We start from the raw sequence: 19,025 nt of genomic DNA, 5'->3' as shown, positions 1-19,025 counted from the left end.
TTTCACTAAAATAGTACATTTTTGAAGCTTTGTTTAATCTTGGAAACATCACATATTAATATAATTCTGACTGCCTAAACAAATGTCTGTATGAGATGCTGCTATACTAATGAACTCCATAATATGCAGCGGGAGAAACAAATACCCTGACCCAAAATTGACTATGCTAAAAGTGAAAGTACCACATTGACATTTCTACCGCAGTAAAAGTATATAAGAACATGCTCTGTAATATACTTAGCAGTTAGTATTTAAAGTAAAAGTACTTTAATACGTCATACTGAATGTCCTGACATAACAGAGTCTATAATACTGAATAAAGCGCTACTGTACATTTTATCTGCAGATGAGCACTCGTGCAGATTCTAATTACAATTGTAATACAAGTGTAAGTGCAGTTTTAAAAAAACAAAAAATGTATATAGTATATACAGTGTATATAGTATATATAGTATTTACAGTGTATATAGTATATATAGTTTACAGTATACAGTGTATATACCATATATAGTATAGACAGTGTATATACTATATATAGTATATACAGTATATAAAGTATATATAGTGTATATAGTATATAAAGGGTGATGCGCGATGAGATGCTTGATGCTGAGACGCTGCGCACACAGCGTGCACGCCGGGGTATTGTCCACAGTGGACAATACAGACTGGTCAGAGAGCTGGTTCTAAGTCTGAGCGGTCATTAAACAGGTAGGATGTAAAGTGAGGAGTACCTGTTGTGTGAAAAGAACACTGTCTGTCTCGAAAACTGAATATATTTAATGTAATTTAATGTCAATATTAAGTACAGATCATTTGTTGCATTTTTTTAACCCGGCAACTATACTTTCAAGAAGTATTACTTCAAGTAATTACTTTAAAGGCTCTTGCTTTTCATTGGGGGTGGGCACCTGATTTATGAAGATTCAGGCTGTCGTAGTGGACTTCTTCTGGGACAAGCTTCACTGGGTGCCCCAGAGCATCAGACTGCAGTTCGCCCAGAGGTACCTGGTGGGCCCGATGGACTTGGTGTGGAGGCAGGATGCCAGCACCATTTTAAAGAGAGCCACTGGCCTGGTACTAGACACTGGGCTGTTTTAAGAGCACCGTGGACTGTCTCTGTTTTATTACAGTTCTTAAAACATGGGCTCTCTTCAGCTGGACGAGACTGGATCCTGCTCCACTGTACTGGTACGGATCATCCATGGGAGCCTGGCTGGATGTGCGGAACAGAGCCGCACCAGGACCGACACGGATGCTGTGTGCGGCTGGAGCCGCCACACAAAAGATGGAGAAGCGGGAGCTCGATTAGGCCAGAGGTCTATTCGACAAACCGAAAACTTTTTATGCTTGCTGCAGAACAAACTGACTGAGGAGGAGGGTGTTCTACTACTACTACTTTGGTGGACACAAAGTTCCCAACAGAAATGACCCCTTCCCAAGCACTATACAGAAACAGTAAACAGAACAAAATTGAAGGGGAGATCCAACATAGTATGGAGGGAGAAGCTGGGGGTGAACGGCGTATTAAAACCAGTATGGAGGGTTCTCTATAGCCTCCACTCAACAAAAGATCAGGTGACCTACAACGGAGAATCTTGCACGGTGTTATTGCTGTACAGACTTTTAGAGACTGTTTCTCATTGTTTGTTTGTTTTTTAATGCCAGAGGCTCAACCCACTTTTTGAAGTTTTCAGTTGATGTTTTTTTTTTATTTCAAAGTTCAATTAAAATGTCTCTGAGACTGCATTAGTGTTTGGTGCTGGGCGCAATCCACTAGACCTAACTAAACATTTTTGCTTTTTTTAGTTGGGGAAGCAGAACTTGCAATTTACAAAAGCAGGAAATCTACAATACAGAATGACTTCAATCAAGATATTGCCCTGTTGTTTGTTGCCCTGGTGAGAGCCAGTGTGTGGGTTGATTTTAGGTTTTACAAACTAATGAGTGAGGTGCAGGATTCCAAACAACAGTGGTGCTACAAGGACATCATTTGCTCTGTTTTAGATGGAAATGTGACCTCTCGCACTGTGTTTGGTTGATTCCTTGGTGTGGTGATATAAAGGGGTGTTTTTTTTTTCCTTTGGGGCCTTTTTTCTTGTGTGGTTTATAATGTTTTTATTTTAACCCCCCCCCCCCAGTAGCCATACCAGACATTCCACAATGGAGGAGACTGAACTCTGACGGACTGCTCTGTTGACATACCGGTACAGAAAGTAAGAGAGAGCGAGAGAGGTGAAAAGAGTGGGTTAGAGAAGGAAAAGAAAACCGGAGAATAGAGAAAAGTGGAAATAGAGTGAACGAAGAGGTGATTCAAGGGAGGGGGTAGGAGAGTGTGAGAGAGATGGAAGGGGGAGGTGTGTGTGTGTGTGTGTGTGTGTGTGTGTGTGTGTGTGTGTGTGGAGGGAGGAGTGGTTACTCGACATAGATGGAGTAAGAAGATTTTGTAAGTGTCAGCCCTGCCCACACACACACACACACACACACACACGCACACACACTCTTTCTTCCCGTCTTTCTCTTTCAACATCCTCTCGATTTATCGTCACTCCTCCCCGCTTTCCATCGTTTATCTTCTATCTATCCCTCTCTCTCTCTCTCGCCACTATTTGTCTTTGGTCTGATCTCACTGACACACGAGCCAGCAGTTCCCCGAAGCACCGTCTGACCTCGTTTACCCCCTCCCCCCCAGCACACCACCACCTCCTCCTACCACCGCTCCTCTTCTCCACCTCCTCTTATTTCCTTTGGGCTTCCCCACTCACTGTGATCTTGTTGTTTCCTCTCTGAGTTCATCTCTCTCCCTCTGCTTTCTGTTTCTGAAGGAGGTGTTCTCGCGTGATGCAAGGCGTTCAAAACAAAGTGTTGCGTTCACATTGTTGTTTAGTTCTTTTTACCACTTTAACACAGAGCCTCAAAAAGCCGCTGTCAGGTTACCGATTATTAAATGAATTTACAACCTTGGGCTTATGGAGAAGAACAAAACAAAAAATGTTTTTACAGGTAGCAACGGCAAAAATACAGGAACAATTTTCGTGTTTTAAGTTTTTAACATCTTGGCTGGTAATGTCATGTTGGGTAAACTTAGTCTCACTAGCCCCTTTCCCACTTGCACTGAAAGCCAAGAATCTACTGGCAATGTTCCATATTGGCTTCATGTGGAAAAGCGATTCGGTATTTATATTACGTAAAAGTTGTTCTGTAAATTTCCCCACTTTTGACCTAGTATTATTTAAAGTGCCGGACGTGGGTGGGGATGGAAGCAGTAACATTGCCGTAAAGTAAAGCCGAACCCAAATAAATCACAAATAGTGAGTTTTTACGAAAATGTATTTCCTACAAATATTTTTTTTATTTATTTGTTGCAGGAAGAAAAGAGAAAAAAACATTCAAAAAAAATGGCGATTCCAAACCAGGGAGCTCGGCTACAAAGACAAAAAATTGAAACATGTCCAGTCTCTACGGGGACCGATATTTATATTCTAAAATTGTATTATTTTTGTTATTAAAAATGCCACTCAGACCATAAACTTTTTGTCTTTTACAGTTAGTAAAAGACAGTGCGGAACATTGAGCACAAGCACTTCGCTTGCCCACCGGCTGCACAGGAGCCGGAGGCAGCAAGCGGACAGGGAGAGAGAGAACAGATGGAGAACGTTCCTTCTCCGGAGGCAGAGAGTGTAGAACAGGTTGAAAATGATCACACCTTTGGTAGGGCTGAACGATTTGGGAAAATAACTTAATCAAGATTTTTTTAGACCAATATTGTGATTGCGATTTAGTCTGCGATTTTTTTATAAAGTTCCTTGTCTTCTGTATTATTCACTAAACACAATCAATAAATCATTCTATAGTATGACCAAAACAACATTGGATATAGACAACATATAAATGCTCATTCCTGTAGGCAAGACAGGCATGTTTTATGATGAAATAAGATGAATTGATGCGTGCGTCAATCAATCTTAATTGAACTGTTGAAGTGTAAAAAGTAAAAACCTTCAATAACAGTAGAATATTGACTCATAGATTAAACATCAAGCCTTGTAATTGTTAGATTCCAAAAATATGCAGTGTTTCAGCAGCAATGTATTATTTTTTATAAAAATGTTACGCGCATGCGTCCCAAACACGGAGCACCACTCCGTGTGGTAAGGGACAACTTTATGCTCACTGAATAAAAATAAAAACAGACGCATTATTCGGGAAGAGGCTCCATCTGGATTCTACAGGTGTTCTGAGCTCTGGCAGCGACACACGCCGCGCTCAGCGCACCGTGGCTCGGGCCAGCGCACTGTGGCCCGTGCCAGCGCACCGTGGCCACCGCACCAGGTCTCACTGGGGAACAGCACGGAGGGTTAAAACAATCACTAGAGGCGGCGGGCACGGAGAAAGGGTCCCCATTACGCATGGTTTTTGTTCAATAAGCACTTGTTTCATTCCATAAGGAGACGTCAATAAACAAAAACACACTGTTCTGGTGCGCCAATCGCAGGCACCCCATTCCTGGTACGCCGGTCATCGGTACAGTCAGAGAGGGAGACAGGTGCACAAAATGTGCCCCAATCGCTCCCTCTCTGTGCCCTCCCTCCCCGCGCCCCAGGATGGCACGCTAGGCAGCCGCCTATTATCGCCTATAGGGAGAGCCAGCCCTGGACAGCCCTATTGATTAGATTGTGTAACATAAAAAAAAATGTAAATCCACTTTTAAATAGATATTGTTTTACATGTGTGGTGTGGTTTAAGCAGCCACACATGTCTTGGGTCTGGGTAATTGGACCTGGGATCAGAGGTGACTGTAAGCCTGTTGCTCGTGAGAGCAATCAACGAGAAGGTAAATCACCCATCCCCACATACACTCTGTCATGACATGTGTCCATCTGCTCTCGGTTTTTTTTCTTGACACTCTAATAAACTGCTATTTGGAACATCTTTGCCTGTGTCTCTGTGTTGTCAGGCCCTGAAAACGCCACTCGGGTGGAGCTTGGCAGGTGGAACTGCCACTGCATGGGATAAATCCTGAACACTCACCGGTGGACACACACACACCCAAACACACACACACACACAACCAGCACCTGCTTTGAACACACCTCAACACCCTCCTGGTTACATCCCTCTCCTTTTCGTCCTCATTTAATGCCTAACTACCAACTAACTATTACAGGAAGAGGCCACATAACCAACAGCCACTTGCTGTTCCAGTTTCGCTGAACTTAATTGACTCTTTTTTCGATACATGTCATCTGATGTTTTTGTTTTTCCATGTACTTGTTGTCGTTTGGTTCTATGTTTATTTGTCTCACCCATGGTGATTCTCCCACCTCTTGGAGTAGTGATTAGTTCTTTAAAGACCAAAACATGATAAATAGTTTTCCAAAGGGGGGAATTGGTGGTGGTTCTGTATTACAAAAAACTATGCTCTTGTCATCCTACAGGTCGTCCACAGGACAGAGTTATTGCAGCAGTTCTTGACGATTAAAGAATTAATAAAGAGTTGCATTGCAAGTGGAGAACTTGAACCCCACTTGCAGACTAAGTGTGTCCTAGATGCAATGGCATACAAATACTCTGTGTTGTATGCCCAGCATGCTGACAGCACAGGCTAAAAAATAAATAAAAAATGAAACCTTGGATGCTGTGTTTACCCCAGCATTTCTCTTATTATTATTATTATTATTATTATCATTATTATTATTATTATTATTATTAAGCCCTTCCCCATACTATACAAATTAACCCAGCTTTGTATATAATGCATATCCTTTCATAATAGGCATTAGCCTTGATCCTTAGCGAAAGAAAGCTCTCAAAGCATTAAAAAACACATTATACCGCAGTTATCGGTGGGCTAAATCCACAGTGAGTAAGAATCCCTTAAGACTTGGTTCTACAAGCTGTCCTGGCCTCATGCCAGTGATTCCTCCCAGGATAGGCATCAATCAGTCAGAGCTTTGAAACGCAGCAGTGAACCGCTGCATTGTTTGTTTCTAATCCTCGCCAAGGTAACAGAGGAATTAAGTTGTTAATTACAACTCACATGGTGTCTAGCGATAAGGTACTATTCAAGCTATCCCTTTTTGATCAAAAAGTTTCCGGCTTAAAACCGGCCCCCACCCATACCGGAATTGTAGAAGGATCCCTTTTCAAATGACAATGGAAGGTTTGGATTTTTTTGTTTGAGCCTCTCCACAATATAATGATTATTATCATTCCAAACAATGGTCTGATCCTTCCAAGTTATAACCCCCATTTTCCACTTGCCTTCCCCACAGGGTTGCCAGAGTGATAGGTCAAACACTTCAGCCCCGGAGTTTCTCCAGAAGAAGGGCCTTTAACATCCTGGGGGTATCCTCCTCCATCAACATTCTAACCACCCCTCGTCATAAATGTAACTAAAGGGCCCTGAGATATCCTAGGGCCCTGTGTAATTCCCCACGTTATGGTGGCATCGAGAGCGCCCTTGCTGTAACCTTCAGTGTGACCCCATTTACATCTGGAATTAACATGCGTCTTGGGCGATCGGACCTAAGTGGACACCTCTAAGTACAGGTGTTAATGCACCCAAACCGCATTGAGGAAACATTGAGATCCAATCGCTCAGACCACATTCGGAGGTGGTCTGGGCCACATATGGCCACATTCTTTTAACAGTGTAAACGTGAATCCTGGGCCACACTGAAGGACCGCCCACTCCACTGATGTCCTCTGCGTAAGTGGAAGTACATACTCATCACGGGCCAGCGGTGTCATATTAAAGTCTGGTCGGGAAATTGAGAAAGTCTCCCCACTACGGAAGTGCAGGATTTATTATTTACAAATCAATTGTTTACACAAAAACATCCAGTTATTACGAAATTAAGTCTGGTAGTAACGGAAAGCAACGGGGAGTTGTGCATGATGCAGTACGGGTCACGCAGGTTTTTTGTTTCGTTCAATTAGGAAATGGAGGAAAACAAATACATATAATATAAATATAGACTTTGTTGCTATGTGTTTTGTTTGGAGAAACAGGAACCGAAACCTGCAATGGACCGGAGATTGCTCCCTCTCCATTAAACACTACGCAGTGATTTCACACAAGTAGAAAACAAACTAAAATAAATACATCAAAAAAAAACAAAACACAGGAAAACCGGCCTGGCGTGTACGAGGCACTGCTGCCTAGAGGAGAAAAAAAACTCCACCCCAATTCTCACGTTCACGTTTTTAATTTTCCTTACAAGTAAGAACATCAGGAAACTCAATAAAAACTGTTCAGCCTGAACACTTACAATACACACAGCACCAAAATTTCAATCTGTATTGTTTAGATTTTACCCATGCACCAAGGTCTTCGCATTTGGTCTTTGCAAATTATATTCTGTGAGTGTTTATTTGCACATAGAGCCGGGAAGTGAGATCCGATCACAAGTGGTTACTCGGGATGCATGTGGAGACGCATTCTAATGCCAGGTGTAAATAGACAAACTTAGAGCTGTCCACTTGTGATCGGATCACCCAGGATGCATGTTGATGCCAGGCATAAACAGGGCCTAAGTGTCTTTCTGCCTTGGTACATCGCTTTAGAGTTTTTAGTTTACTGGCGTTACACTACTTCAATACTCAAATTGACTCGTTGGCCAGAAAGGTAAACAGATATGAGATCAGATGCAAAAAAAATTGAATCCCTTTTTTCAAAGCACTCTGTCATTGTGCGCTGTATGAATTAATAACCAGCCCTCCGGATCTTTTAGCTTTTATCTGCTGAAAGAGCAGTGAAGGCTTTACCACACATGCACACATGCGGGCACACGCACATTGATCTGCACTAACACACAGTGGCAAACCTAAACTGCGGCATATACACACACAGACACACACACACACACACACACACTTTACGTGCCAGATTTCGCGTACATGTATTGATACATACAGCACAAGGGTTGGGGAATAGGCACCCTGGATTGCCCCAAATATCCCAGTATTCATTTGGATAACAACGCTATGACAAAGGCAAAACCAACCGGTTTCATTTTTTGCGAAAACAAGCTGGAAAGACCTACTTTCCCAGCGAAGCGGTCTGTAGAAACAGAGCACAACACATTACATAATGAATGCCACACCTATGATAAGGAAAAGACAAACTGAGCCCGCCAAATGCAAAACAGGCTAGAGTGTCAGTCTCATGAGCTTACATCCATATTTCACTGAAAAACAGTTTTTAATGAGGATGTCCAACGGTACCTCTTTCATCTAGAGCGTGCCAGGCACATGAAAGTGTCCTTCAGCTTGCGACTTGCTTCCACTCGGATAAATGTTCCCACTCAGGTCAAGCACTATGACATCTTCAACACCATCTTCAACATCTCCAACACCTTCGGATGGCGTCGCCAGGTGAGTCTGTCAAAATTGTCAGGAACTTTCCTTCAGAGGGGTCTATTTTAGAATAAAATATTAAACTGCAAGGTCCTCCATCAAATGGGTACAGATCCAACAAATGCCCCCAACGAACAACTGAAAGTTCATCGAATGTCTGGCTACAGCCACTATCAGCCTGTGGAAATAATATAATGCAAATTGTTTTGCATCGTTTACAGGAAACCAAACAATATGACGCTAGAACGACAGATAGCAGTACCTGATGCTGGGGGGGGCTATTTTTATGTATAAACGGCCCCAGGTATCTGCAATAGAATAATCACTAACCTGGATAAAAGGTGGAGCTGCTGTCCCTTTCAGGGTGGAGGACAAAGTGACCAGTCAGATTAACTTTCTTTGGACATTGGGTGCCAAGACTGTTAAAAAACCCCATGGGATTGAGGAGTTGAAGACACCCAAGAGTCCCAACTGAACTGGGATGCTGGAGAATCTGAAGACTTTTTCAGCTACAACTCATCATTTACTAATCTATCTAATAATTATAATCGAATTAATTGTTTTCAATAAGCCTGCTTTCTGCTGTTCCATTACCACAGAATGATTGTGTCCACAAATGGCTTCAATGTTATTTCATAGTCCCTGTAAAGTGAATTCAGTGACTGGATTCTACACATTGTACATGTAAGAAGGTAATTGCTGAAAACATGTAAAAAGGCTGAACAATGTAGTATGGAATTGTGGATTTAGACCATTAAACTGTTTTTCACGATTTTTGTGGTCTGGATTATTTTAGCGGGGTTGAATCATGACTCGATGACTTGGAGCGTTCATACTTGGCATGGCCCCTCCCCTAACACTATATAAACACCCGGTCGGAAATAAAGCATCAGTGGTGAAATGAGCGAAGCTAACAGCCCAGAGTTGGGGATAAAACGCTGTTTTGGGGATAAACACCTGGGATTTGGTGACGTTAGCATTAGCAGGCTGCGGTGCCCCGACCTGGCCTGCGGAAGAGACAGCAAGGGGCACCGAACAGCGGGGAGTCCTGTAGCCAGACAGTGGTGCTTTTAGGTGAGCAACTAGACACACAGGACTGGGTTCACAGAACATTTAAACATTTAATTTATTTACTCTAATGTAAACGTTTAAGGTGATTGGGCGTGGTTTCAGCCTCTTCAGTGGACACATCCCAGCGTTTCAGAACAGAGGGAACTGCCTTTTTTCACAATTTTGAAAGCAAATTTTAAGTACTTGGCAAATTTTTTTAATCATTCAAATTTGGCTGGGTGGTAAAAAAAAACCACATTTTCTGTGGTGTGACAACTCAGAACATATACATTTTTTTGCTTTACAGGGAACTTAATGAATATTGGGCAAACAAGGAAGTAGGTAGTTATGTTAAGGTACGGTCACGCCGCTGGCACACATGCACTGCAAGGCGACAGGCTGCAATGCATCTCAAATGGAGCTTGGCTTCATCCAGCTGCAGGGGGCGGAGCGACATTTGGCGACAAGCTCACGGCTTCACTACGACATGGAAAGTTGAGCGGATTTCAACTTTATGCAAATTAGCAACATTGGGTGCTGGGCGACAGCCAATGGGGTCAGATACATATGCTCTCAATTGCGCTGATCCTTGGAAAATAAAGGCCCGGACCATGCATCATTGTACATGATTAGGCCATTAGGCCAAGGAACATGTCGTTTTATGTTTCTCCAATGAGGACAATTCTTTATTTTAAGGGACGGCCGGCAAAACTATATACAAAATTTTTTCAAGGGGTTTATTTTGCTTTCTACACCATTAAAACAAATAAAAGTGCACACATCTATCTTCATAATGTATATTAAATATGTAAAGGAGAGCGGTTTGAAATGTTTGGCGCGCCCGCAACAGCCAGTCGATTTTGAGCTGACACGCCTACAAAAGGCAGGGACACGGACACCTGGCGACAAGACGAGAACGACTTGGCTTCAGGCATCATTGCAGCCCCATCGCTGGCGGTGTAAGCCTAGCATAACACTGAACCTACAGTGGGTTGGTGTTTAATGCGCTTAATGAAGTACTACTTTTTTTTTTACAAACACACAAATGTACACAGATACATCAAACAGATTCACACAAAGCCAGACACACACTCGAGCCTCCACCTCATTTTCCTTTCACACACAGCTCCAACTTGGTCGGTACACCCTGACATTCCCAGACATGGTGTGACTGTGTGTGTTAGTGTGACTTTGAGTGTGTATGTGTGTGGGGGAGAGAGAGAGAAAGAGAGAGAGAGAAAGAGAGAGAGAGAGAAAGAGAGAGAGAGAGGTCATTCAGTACGTAGAACTGATGACCAGGCAGCTGACACAGGGTAGAGCGAGGGAGAGGAGTAGTTAGAGAGAGAGGCAGAGGGCGGGAGAGGGTGTGATACTGGTGAGAGAGATGGGGGGGGGGGGGTGTAGGTCAATTCCCAATTGTCAGTGAGTCACTGCTGGATCACACCCAAACACATACACACCAATGCTCACACACACACACACACACACACACACACACACACACACACACACACACACACACACACACACACACACACACACACACACACACACACACACACACAGTGTCCATGTTGTCAGGCCAGTCACTGAATGTGTGTGCGTTCCCAGGACTGCATGCAGCCTTTTTATTACAGTTTGACCTTTGAACCTGCTTCACTCTCTTCACCCCCTGCACGCACACGCACACACACACACACACACACACACACACACACACACACACACACACACCTCTCGATTGCTCCGACGGACCCTCCCTATCTTTACAGCCTGCTTTTACGAGCACTCCCCCGGTGTTTCTGTCTGTCTTTTATTTCTCTCCCTCTCTGTCGCTGCCCCCCCCCCCTTCCCTCTCTCTTTCTCCTTCCCCACATCAGTGGACAAAAGTCAGCACAAATCAGCCCCCTCACTCCCTTTCTCTCTCTCACCTTTCCTCCCAGTAAGTTTGTCTGCCCCCTCTGCTCACTTTCTCTCCCTCAAGCCCCACTTTCCTCTCCTCTCACAACACAAGCCTTGAAAACGTTCTGGTTTTCTACCTTTGCAGTTGCCAGACAAGATCGCTGCACTGATACTTACTACTGTGAGGAAGAAAGGCGAAAAGGAATAAAACACCAGACAAACAAGACTCTGCCCCGCCGTTGCCAAAGTGCACCTGTAGTCCCGGTGTTGTACAGGGGTGTAACAGGCTGTGAATCCCTGTGGGTTGTTGCTATGTTGCAAATAAGCGAAAAGCGACAAAAACCTTCATATTGTCTTTGTTTACACAGCCTATTGTCATTATAACAGCGGGTAATTGTTGTCGATGCTGTTATGACCCAAGATTCTTGCTAACCTACATCTGACCTAAAGCACGAGATGATTAAAGAATTGTTAATATAAGCAGAGAGCTATGCGCATTCGGCCAGAGAGGTGTATGGAAATGAAGCTCAGGTTGGGACCAGGTGGATTTCTGCCACGGCATTCTTGAATTGGGTAAGTTAAAAGTCAACAGCCCAAGTGTTTTTTACGGCTTGATGGTGTGCTGACATTGCGTCATGTTGATAACACACCAAAAGCCAAGGGGTTCTACGGCTGAATTCACTCATCCCCTGGTTAACGATAAGCTCGATATGTAGCACAGGGCAGCCACCAAAATGAGGACAGGCTTCCAACCAGCCCTGGACCATGGGGGAATTTATTATCACAATAATTGTTGTCATATACTGTATATATACACATCTATATCTATATATACACATCTATATTATATACATACACACACACACACACACACACACACACTATATATAAAACAGGATCTGCTCTTAAATTCAAAATCCGAAAACAAATCCCTAGGTCATCCCATCATTTGATTTGATGGATTTACACAAAATAAATATGACCAATCGTCACAATATGGTGATAATTGATTATAGCGGATAGTACAGTCAAATGCCTTAATTTCAGTTGTGGACGTTTGGCTGTTTTCAATATTCACATTTATCTTATATTTATGTTCTTAATTAATGCTTTTCGTCCCCAGGGTCCTCTTGAAAGAGCCATTCAAAGCTTATATTTTCATACTATTCATTCACTTTGCTTTAGCGTTGTACTGCTTTCTTTTTTCCGATTGAAATCACATTATAATTTGATATCACACTACCCACTTTGACCATTTCACAATCAGAGTACGTCGAGTCTTGAATCGGTGTCAAGGCGGCTCCCGTGGGGAAACACATTTCCGAACATGTTCATCGGCTTAATTAGCTCTTCTTTTTTCAAAGTGACAGAGCCGGACTTACAGTGGCTGGAGCCGCTCCAGGGTCTGCCGGGCGCCAGCGAGCCTCCTCCGAACGGCCGCGGCAGTCCCGCCGCTCCCTTCTCCGGGCCGAAGCAGACGACCCCCCCGAGCCCCGGGGGTCGGTGGTAGTAGTCCATGCCCAGGAACGAGCTGCAGGGGCTCGGGCTGGGGCTCGGACTCAGACCCACGACGTCCACGCTCTCGTACATCCCCGCGCGAGCGGAGCGGCACGGTTGGGGGGCGCGGGGGGGGGGGGTGTGGACGGCGGCGGGGGGGGGGTGGGGGGGTGGGGGGGGTGTGTGGAGGTGGAGCCCGGTAGAGTCACGGCGCAGAGCGAGAGAGCGAGGGTGCGAAGACGTCCCCTTCCCCGCTCGCCAGCCCCTGCCGCCTCCCTCTGATCCGCTGAGAAGAGAGAAGAGGCGATGGAAGCGTCCCGGGCGGGCCGCGCGCGGAGAGGGGAGTGAGCGCGCTCACATCTTCATAACAGCCGATCCCCGCGCGGGATGGGCGGAGGCAGCGCGTGCGTGCGTGTGTGTGTGTGTGCGTGTGTGTGTGTGTGTGTGCGTGTGTGTGTGTGTGTGTCTGGAGGTGGAGGCGGAGGAGGCGGAGGAGGAGGGAGTGGGGAGAGCGAGGTGACCGGATAAAGCCGTCCCGATGACCCCGTGGACCTCTGTATCTGGTTCAACTTTGAAAAAAAAAAAAAAATATATATTTAAAAATACAAATAAAAATACAAATAAATAATTAAATGCGCGTCTGGTTTTCTGGATGAATAACACAAGTGTCCCGGGTGAATATATTCGCTTGAGCACAGTTCAAACACAAAAGAAAAAAGAAAAAAGAAAATGGAATAAGGCGTCGTCGTCGTCCCCCCCCACCCCCCCAACACAAAAGGTGAGACGTGAAACGACGTTAATCCTTTTCTCTTGTCTTTTTTAATTTTTTGTTCTTCACCTCCGTCGTAATGTCGTGCTGTTCGGGCTCCGTTCGGTCTCAAATCCAGGCAGAAGCAGCCGCACGCTGAGCGATCCGCTCCCCGGGTCCAGTTAGTGGAGACGCCGTGTTCAAAGCCGCTCGGCGGGCGGCTTTCTGGACCCGAAGCCCTCTCGGAAAAGCCCGCGACAGCTTGCTAGCATTTCTTTTTACTGTAAACTTTGTATATATATATATTTATGTATACATTTATATATATAGAAATCTATATATGTGCGTGTATATATATATATATATCTTTATATATATATATATATATATGTGTATGTATATATAGATATATATATGTATGTACACATAGGTCGTCCCTCCGTAATGTCGAGCTGCTGCCTTCTGGTGGTCCGCTTGTTGTGGAGGGGTCCGACTACAAGCACCGCCGGTGTCCTGTGGTAACCTCTACCCTGCACTCCATGGCTCCCTCTCCCCCTCCCCTCCCCTCCCCGCTCGCTCTCTCGCTCCCCCTTGACGGGCGACAGCAGCTGCGCTCCACAGCTCCACCTATCTGCCCGTGCCCGACACTTGGTCGACTTTGTACGCTGACAATAAAGAACTGAAGAAAGAAATAAAGAAATAAAGAAATAAAGAACTGAAGAAAGAAATAAAGAAATAAAGAAATAAAGAAATAAAGAACTGAAGAACTGAAGAACTGCTGAAGTCAGTCAAACCCACATTTCTCGGATGTTCTCGACTGGAAATGGAGAAATTGAGATGCACATCTTAAGTCGAGAGGACCTCAACACGAGTTGGGACAATCGCATTTTGTATATGCTGACTATTTCTGTTTTGTGTTATTTATTTTAGTTTGGCAATTTGTATATATTGGACCATTTGTTTATTTCTTTATTGCCAATCGTCTGTAGTGAAACGCACCAAACATCACCACGACAAATTCAACGTACATGTAAATGTACCTGGTGGAATAATATAAAAAAAAATATATTTTTTCTGAAAAAGATGTAAGTTGAAAAAATTTAAGCACCTTTTTAATTTAAAAAGTTGATCCAAGGACTCCAAGCTAATGATTTCCCCCCAGTATAATAATAATAATAATAATAATAATTATAATAATTATAATAATAATAATAAATACAGCTGTAGGCATCAATACACAGCGTTCAGGTTAGTCGTCGTATTAGATACGAATTTCAGTACAGTTTTCGAATTACAGAGTTCCCGTAAAACATACCATCACTTCATATCGACCCCAATTATAAATTTTCCCGAGCCCCCGTGGAACATAGCATCAGTTTGTGCTGTTGCTTGTCTTTACATCAGCATTACTACTAAAACGAGTTACAATTTCCACTTCCATTGAACGCAGCGTCGGCTGACGTAACGACGCGGTTACGACTCTGTGACTACTGTATTTATAGTTTTCCGAGTCCTGGTGACATGCAGAATTATTACTAACACGAGTTAAATCCCATGGAATGCATCATCAGCTCGTACAGTCTTTACAACTAGGGTTGGGTATTGTTTTGTGTTTTTCCCAATACCGATGTTAAACAGATACATTTCGAACGGTACCGGTGCTTAAACGGTGCCTGAACCAATGCTTAAAAATATTTTAAAAGCACCAAACAATGGTCGACGACATCAAAGATGGCGATAACAATATGACTTACGATAAATAAACAAATATTGTAGTGTGCATATTGGCTATACGGTCCCTATGTCTTTCTGCTTTCATAGATACACTGCTAACATAGACCCCAAACGTTGAATTGCCCATGCAGAATGAATTAAGAGATGAAATAAATTATTTTGAACATGCTTTTATTGAACAAATTGCACATGAATACTCAACCAATTAAGCAGAACTCTAATTTAAATTTAAATTGTAACTATAAGAAATTAAAGTTTAATTTCCCAGCTCCATTTAAAATATTTTCTTCGAAACTCAACAAAAACATTTCTTGAAATAAAAATAGAAAATCTGGGCGAAAACAACTTAAATACTCTCTACTTCCACAGTTTTCCCACAAATTTCTGCTCCAAATATGTGTCAATATTGATCAAACTTGAACTACAAGATGTCTGAAACTCCCCGGTTCTAACAAGACCCCAGCCATGTGTGCGTACTGGGGCTGTCGCAATACTTTTAGCCCGAAAAACGCCAAGAAGATTAAACATTTTAAATCTGAGCAATAACAATAGGTAGCTGTGGGCTGAACCCCTAATAACCTGTGAGTTAGTTAAGTGAAATAGTTTTACCTACTGTAGCCTTCCCTAAGCAGGAAAGATACAATTTCCTAAAGTTCCTAACACAGAAACCTACAGTATTTACTAAAATATCCATCTATCCATCTGTCTATCCATCTATCTATCTATCCATCTATCTATACACTGTATATACAGTTTATACACACACATACACTGTGTGTGTGTGTGTGTGTCTGTGAACTGATCTTCCCACCCTGGTGACCTGGTCACATGTGACCTGTGAACGGCGTCCTAAATTAACCTGCCCTTGTTAGATAATGGCCTTAATAACTCTTGAAATAGTTTGGTGAGCTCAACTCCACATAACCTCTCACTGAACAGAGAAGGCTTTTCACCCCCCAACACCATCTCACCCTCTCATCTTCACACACACACCTTCCACCTGACAACACCCTCCAAGACACACGCGCCCCCCTGTGCTCACGAGAGAGGAACATCCATAGCACCTGCACACAGACAAACACACAGACACACACACACACAGACACACACACACACACATACACACACACACACACACACACACACACACACACACACATGTTAAACACATGCACAAGATCACAGCCAATTACTTCCTCAGGTCTCATTTTATTCCTCTTTTCTTGCTCTCAACACTTTGATGGTAAAACATCGACAGGAAACCAAACTCTTCCACCCTCGCTCTCTGCTTTTCAGCAAGGCTGTCAAAAACCCTCAAGATATTTTTCATTTCTGCCTGATGACCCTGGTGAGGACCACAGCAGGTTGCAATGCATTCACCACCTCCACTATGTGTTTTGCCATTTCAAATAAATCAATTTAGGTAATTTCTAAAAACCGGGAAAAATCCTGCCTATGTTAGGCCCTTGAGATAATAACATCATGGCTCTAAAGGAGGTTTGCATTTTACTATTTGAACCTATTCAAGTCTTTTGTCTAACCACTTCATCTTCAGTAGCGTCCTTTTCCTCTTTCCAGGAATGTATTTACAGCACTAGCTGGCACACTTTAATAAACAATATTTAATGCCATGTGTGATTGCCTTTATGTGGTAGAATTAACTTTTAAATGCAATTTGTTTGTTTGTATGAAGCCCCAATGAAACCATAAAAAAATAAGATGTGAGATGTTTATGATTTACCTATTGTGAGCCCACGCTGTAGATAGATAGATAGATAGATAGATAGATAGATAGATAGATAGATAGATACTTTATTCAACCCCGAATAATAATAATGAAATCCAATAAAAAGAAAAATACAAAAAGAAAAAGCAATATATGCAAGTTAGAAAATATACCACAGTAACAGTTAACTGTACAAAAGATATATGGTAATATACACTAAACCTAAACAATATATATGACCTAAAATGAACAGGGAAACAAAAGAATACAAATAAAAGATTAAAATCATAAAAAAAAGACCAAAAATAAAAAATAAAAATGTCCTATACGGTCCTACACAATAACTTATGAAATAAACACTGAAGCAGAAAGATGAACTTCAGATAGAAGACGTGAGAGTAAGACGTTGAGATATTTGACATATCTGGAGGAGAGTTACTATACAGTAGAATTAGACACTGCAGCTAAAAACCAAATAAAATCAAAAAACACAGAAAAATCCAAAACGTGATATAAGAAGCATTTTTTTTTTACAGACACAGCGAGACAGTCTGTGGCCGGTATCTGGAGACAGACCGACCCAGACATATGGGGAAGGCCCTTTCTGAACATTTACTTAAAAAAAAAAAAAAAAAAAAAAAGCTTGTGTACGAATTGGGTAAATGAAGAGCTGAATATTACTTAAGCGCAGCTCCGTCAGAATTTGTATACGCTTTGTATCAGCACTTCAATCAAAGTTAAACCCCCGGCTTCCTCATTCCTTCATAACTAATGAGGCCATCTTTTAACTCACGCTGGGGACGGGCAAAAAGACACTGAAGTGTCTGAAGACGCTAAAGTTCTGATGTAAAATAAGGTCTGGGTTGGTTGGCTGCTTTATTTACCTTGTGCTGGTTATTCAGCTTATTGTGATTGATGTGTCCGTGCAAACGTACATATTATGACAATCGCCATTCTCTCCCTATCTCCGCTTCTCCATCCCTCACACCTCTCTCCATCCGCACCCCCCCCCCCCCCCCCCCCCCTCCGTCAATATAGATTTAACGTCGTACATCAATTAACAGGGCCGCGATGAATGTGATGGGTGGTCCTTCCGCGCTACCCCGCTCATATTTTAAACAGCAGCTAATCAATACCGGGAGACGGGTTGGTTGGGTGTGTGTGTGAGTGGGAGTGTGTGTGTGTGTGTGTGCGTCGGTGGGGGGGTCGAGGTGTGAAGGACACACGCATGCTCGCACCTCAAATGGTTTCCGTTGCTGTGTGTGTGTGTGTGTGTCTGCGTGCTTGTGTGTGTGTGTGTCTGTGAGCTTGTACATGTGTGGACACTAAACACTTAACGTGTCCTCATAATGCTGGTAGGAATCCAGCTATTCTGTGGCCATTTTTAAACCATGTGCACACACATACTCGCTGTCACTGTCTCACACACACAAACAGACACATGCACATTTTCATGCACATTTCTCTGACGCACATTTCTCTTCATAAATAGTGGGTGAAAGATATAGTAAGTGTCAAACCTATTGTTTTTCTTATCGGGTTGAGAATATATGAACATGTGAATTTGTATGTACATTTTCTGTGTGAACTAATCCATTGTTCTCAACAATGATGATATTTGGCACCGGTCCATTGAGCTGGGTGATTTCAGGCAACAAATGTGGCGTAGATACACACACACACCCACACACACACGTACGCACAACAGTGTGTGTGTGTGTGTGTGTGTGTGTGTGTGTGTGTGTGTGTGTGTATTTATGCCACATTTGTTATACACAATATTACTGTAGGTAACTGCAATGACGGCCTTTCCATTTTTCACTTGAAAGCATCACCATTGGTTCCCCCCAGAAGAGGATGGGTGAACTGAGGGATGGGACGGATAGAGAGAGAGACACACACACAGAAGACGTGGAGGTGAGGGGTGCTGTGTGTGTCCATTGTGATGATGAACACACGGTCGCATTCAGACCTGCTGACCGTTCATTTTCTCCCTCACTCCATAAT

At 43.1% G+C, this 19,025-nt stretch overlaps 1 protein-coding gene across 1 annotated transcript in view; it reads right to left on the bottom strand.

Annotated features, from left to right (window-relative positions):
- The window catches only part of rarab (retinoic acid receptor, alpha b), a gene marked incomplete at its 3' end in the record, with an annotated part of 31,455 nt that extends 17,462 nt beyond the window's left edge, over positions 1–13,993 (bottom strand). The window contains exons 1-2 of the mRNA XM_080009553.1: positions 13,649–13,993; positions 12,696–13,379 (exon numbers count right to left, since the gene is read on the bottom strand). Coding sequence (XP_079865679.1) covers positions 12,696–12,903 — 208 coding nt within the window. The 5' untranslated portion in view covers positions 12,904–13,379; positions 13,649–13,993. The remainder of the gene's footprint in view (positions 1–12,695; positions 13,380–13,648) is intronic.
- Positions 13,994–19,025: the final 5,032 nt, after the last annotated feature.

This window comes from Zeus faber (genome assembly GCF_960531495.2).
Source record: "Zeus faber genome assembly, chromosome: 11".
NCBI lineage: Eukaryota > Metazoa > Chordata > Actinopteri > Zeiformes > Zeidae > Zeus > Zeus faber.
The sequence above is the reverse complement of the archived record's forward strand: the minus strand, read 5'-3'. Positions and strand labels throughout refer to the sequence as shown.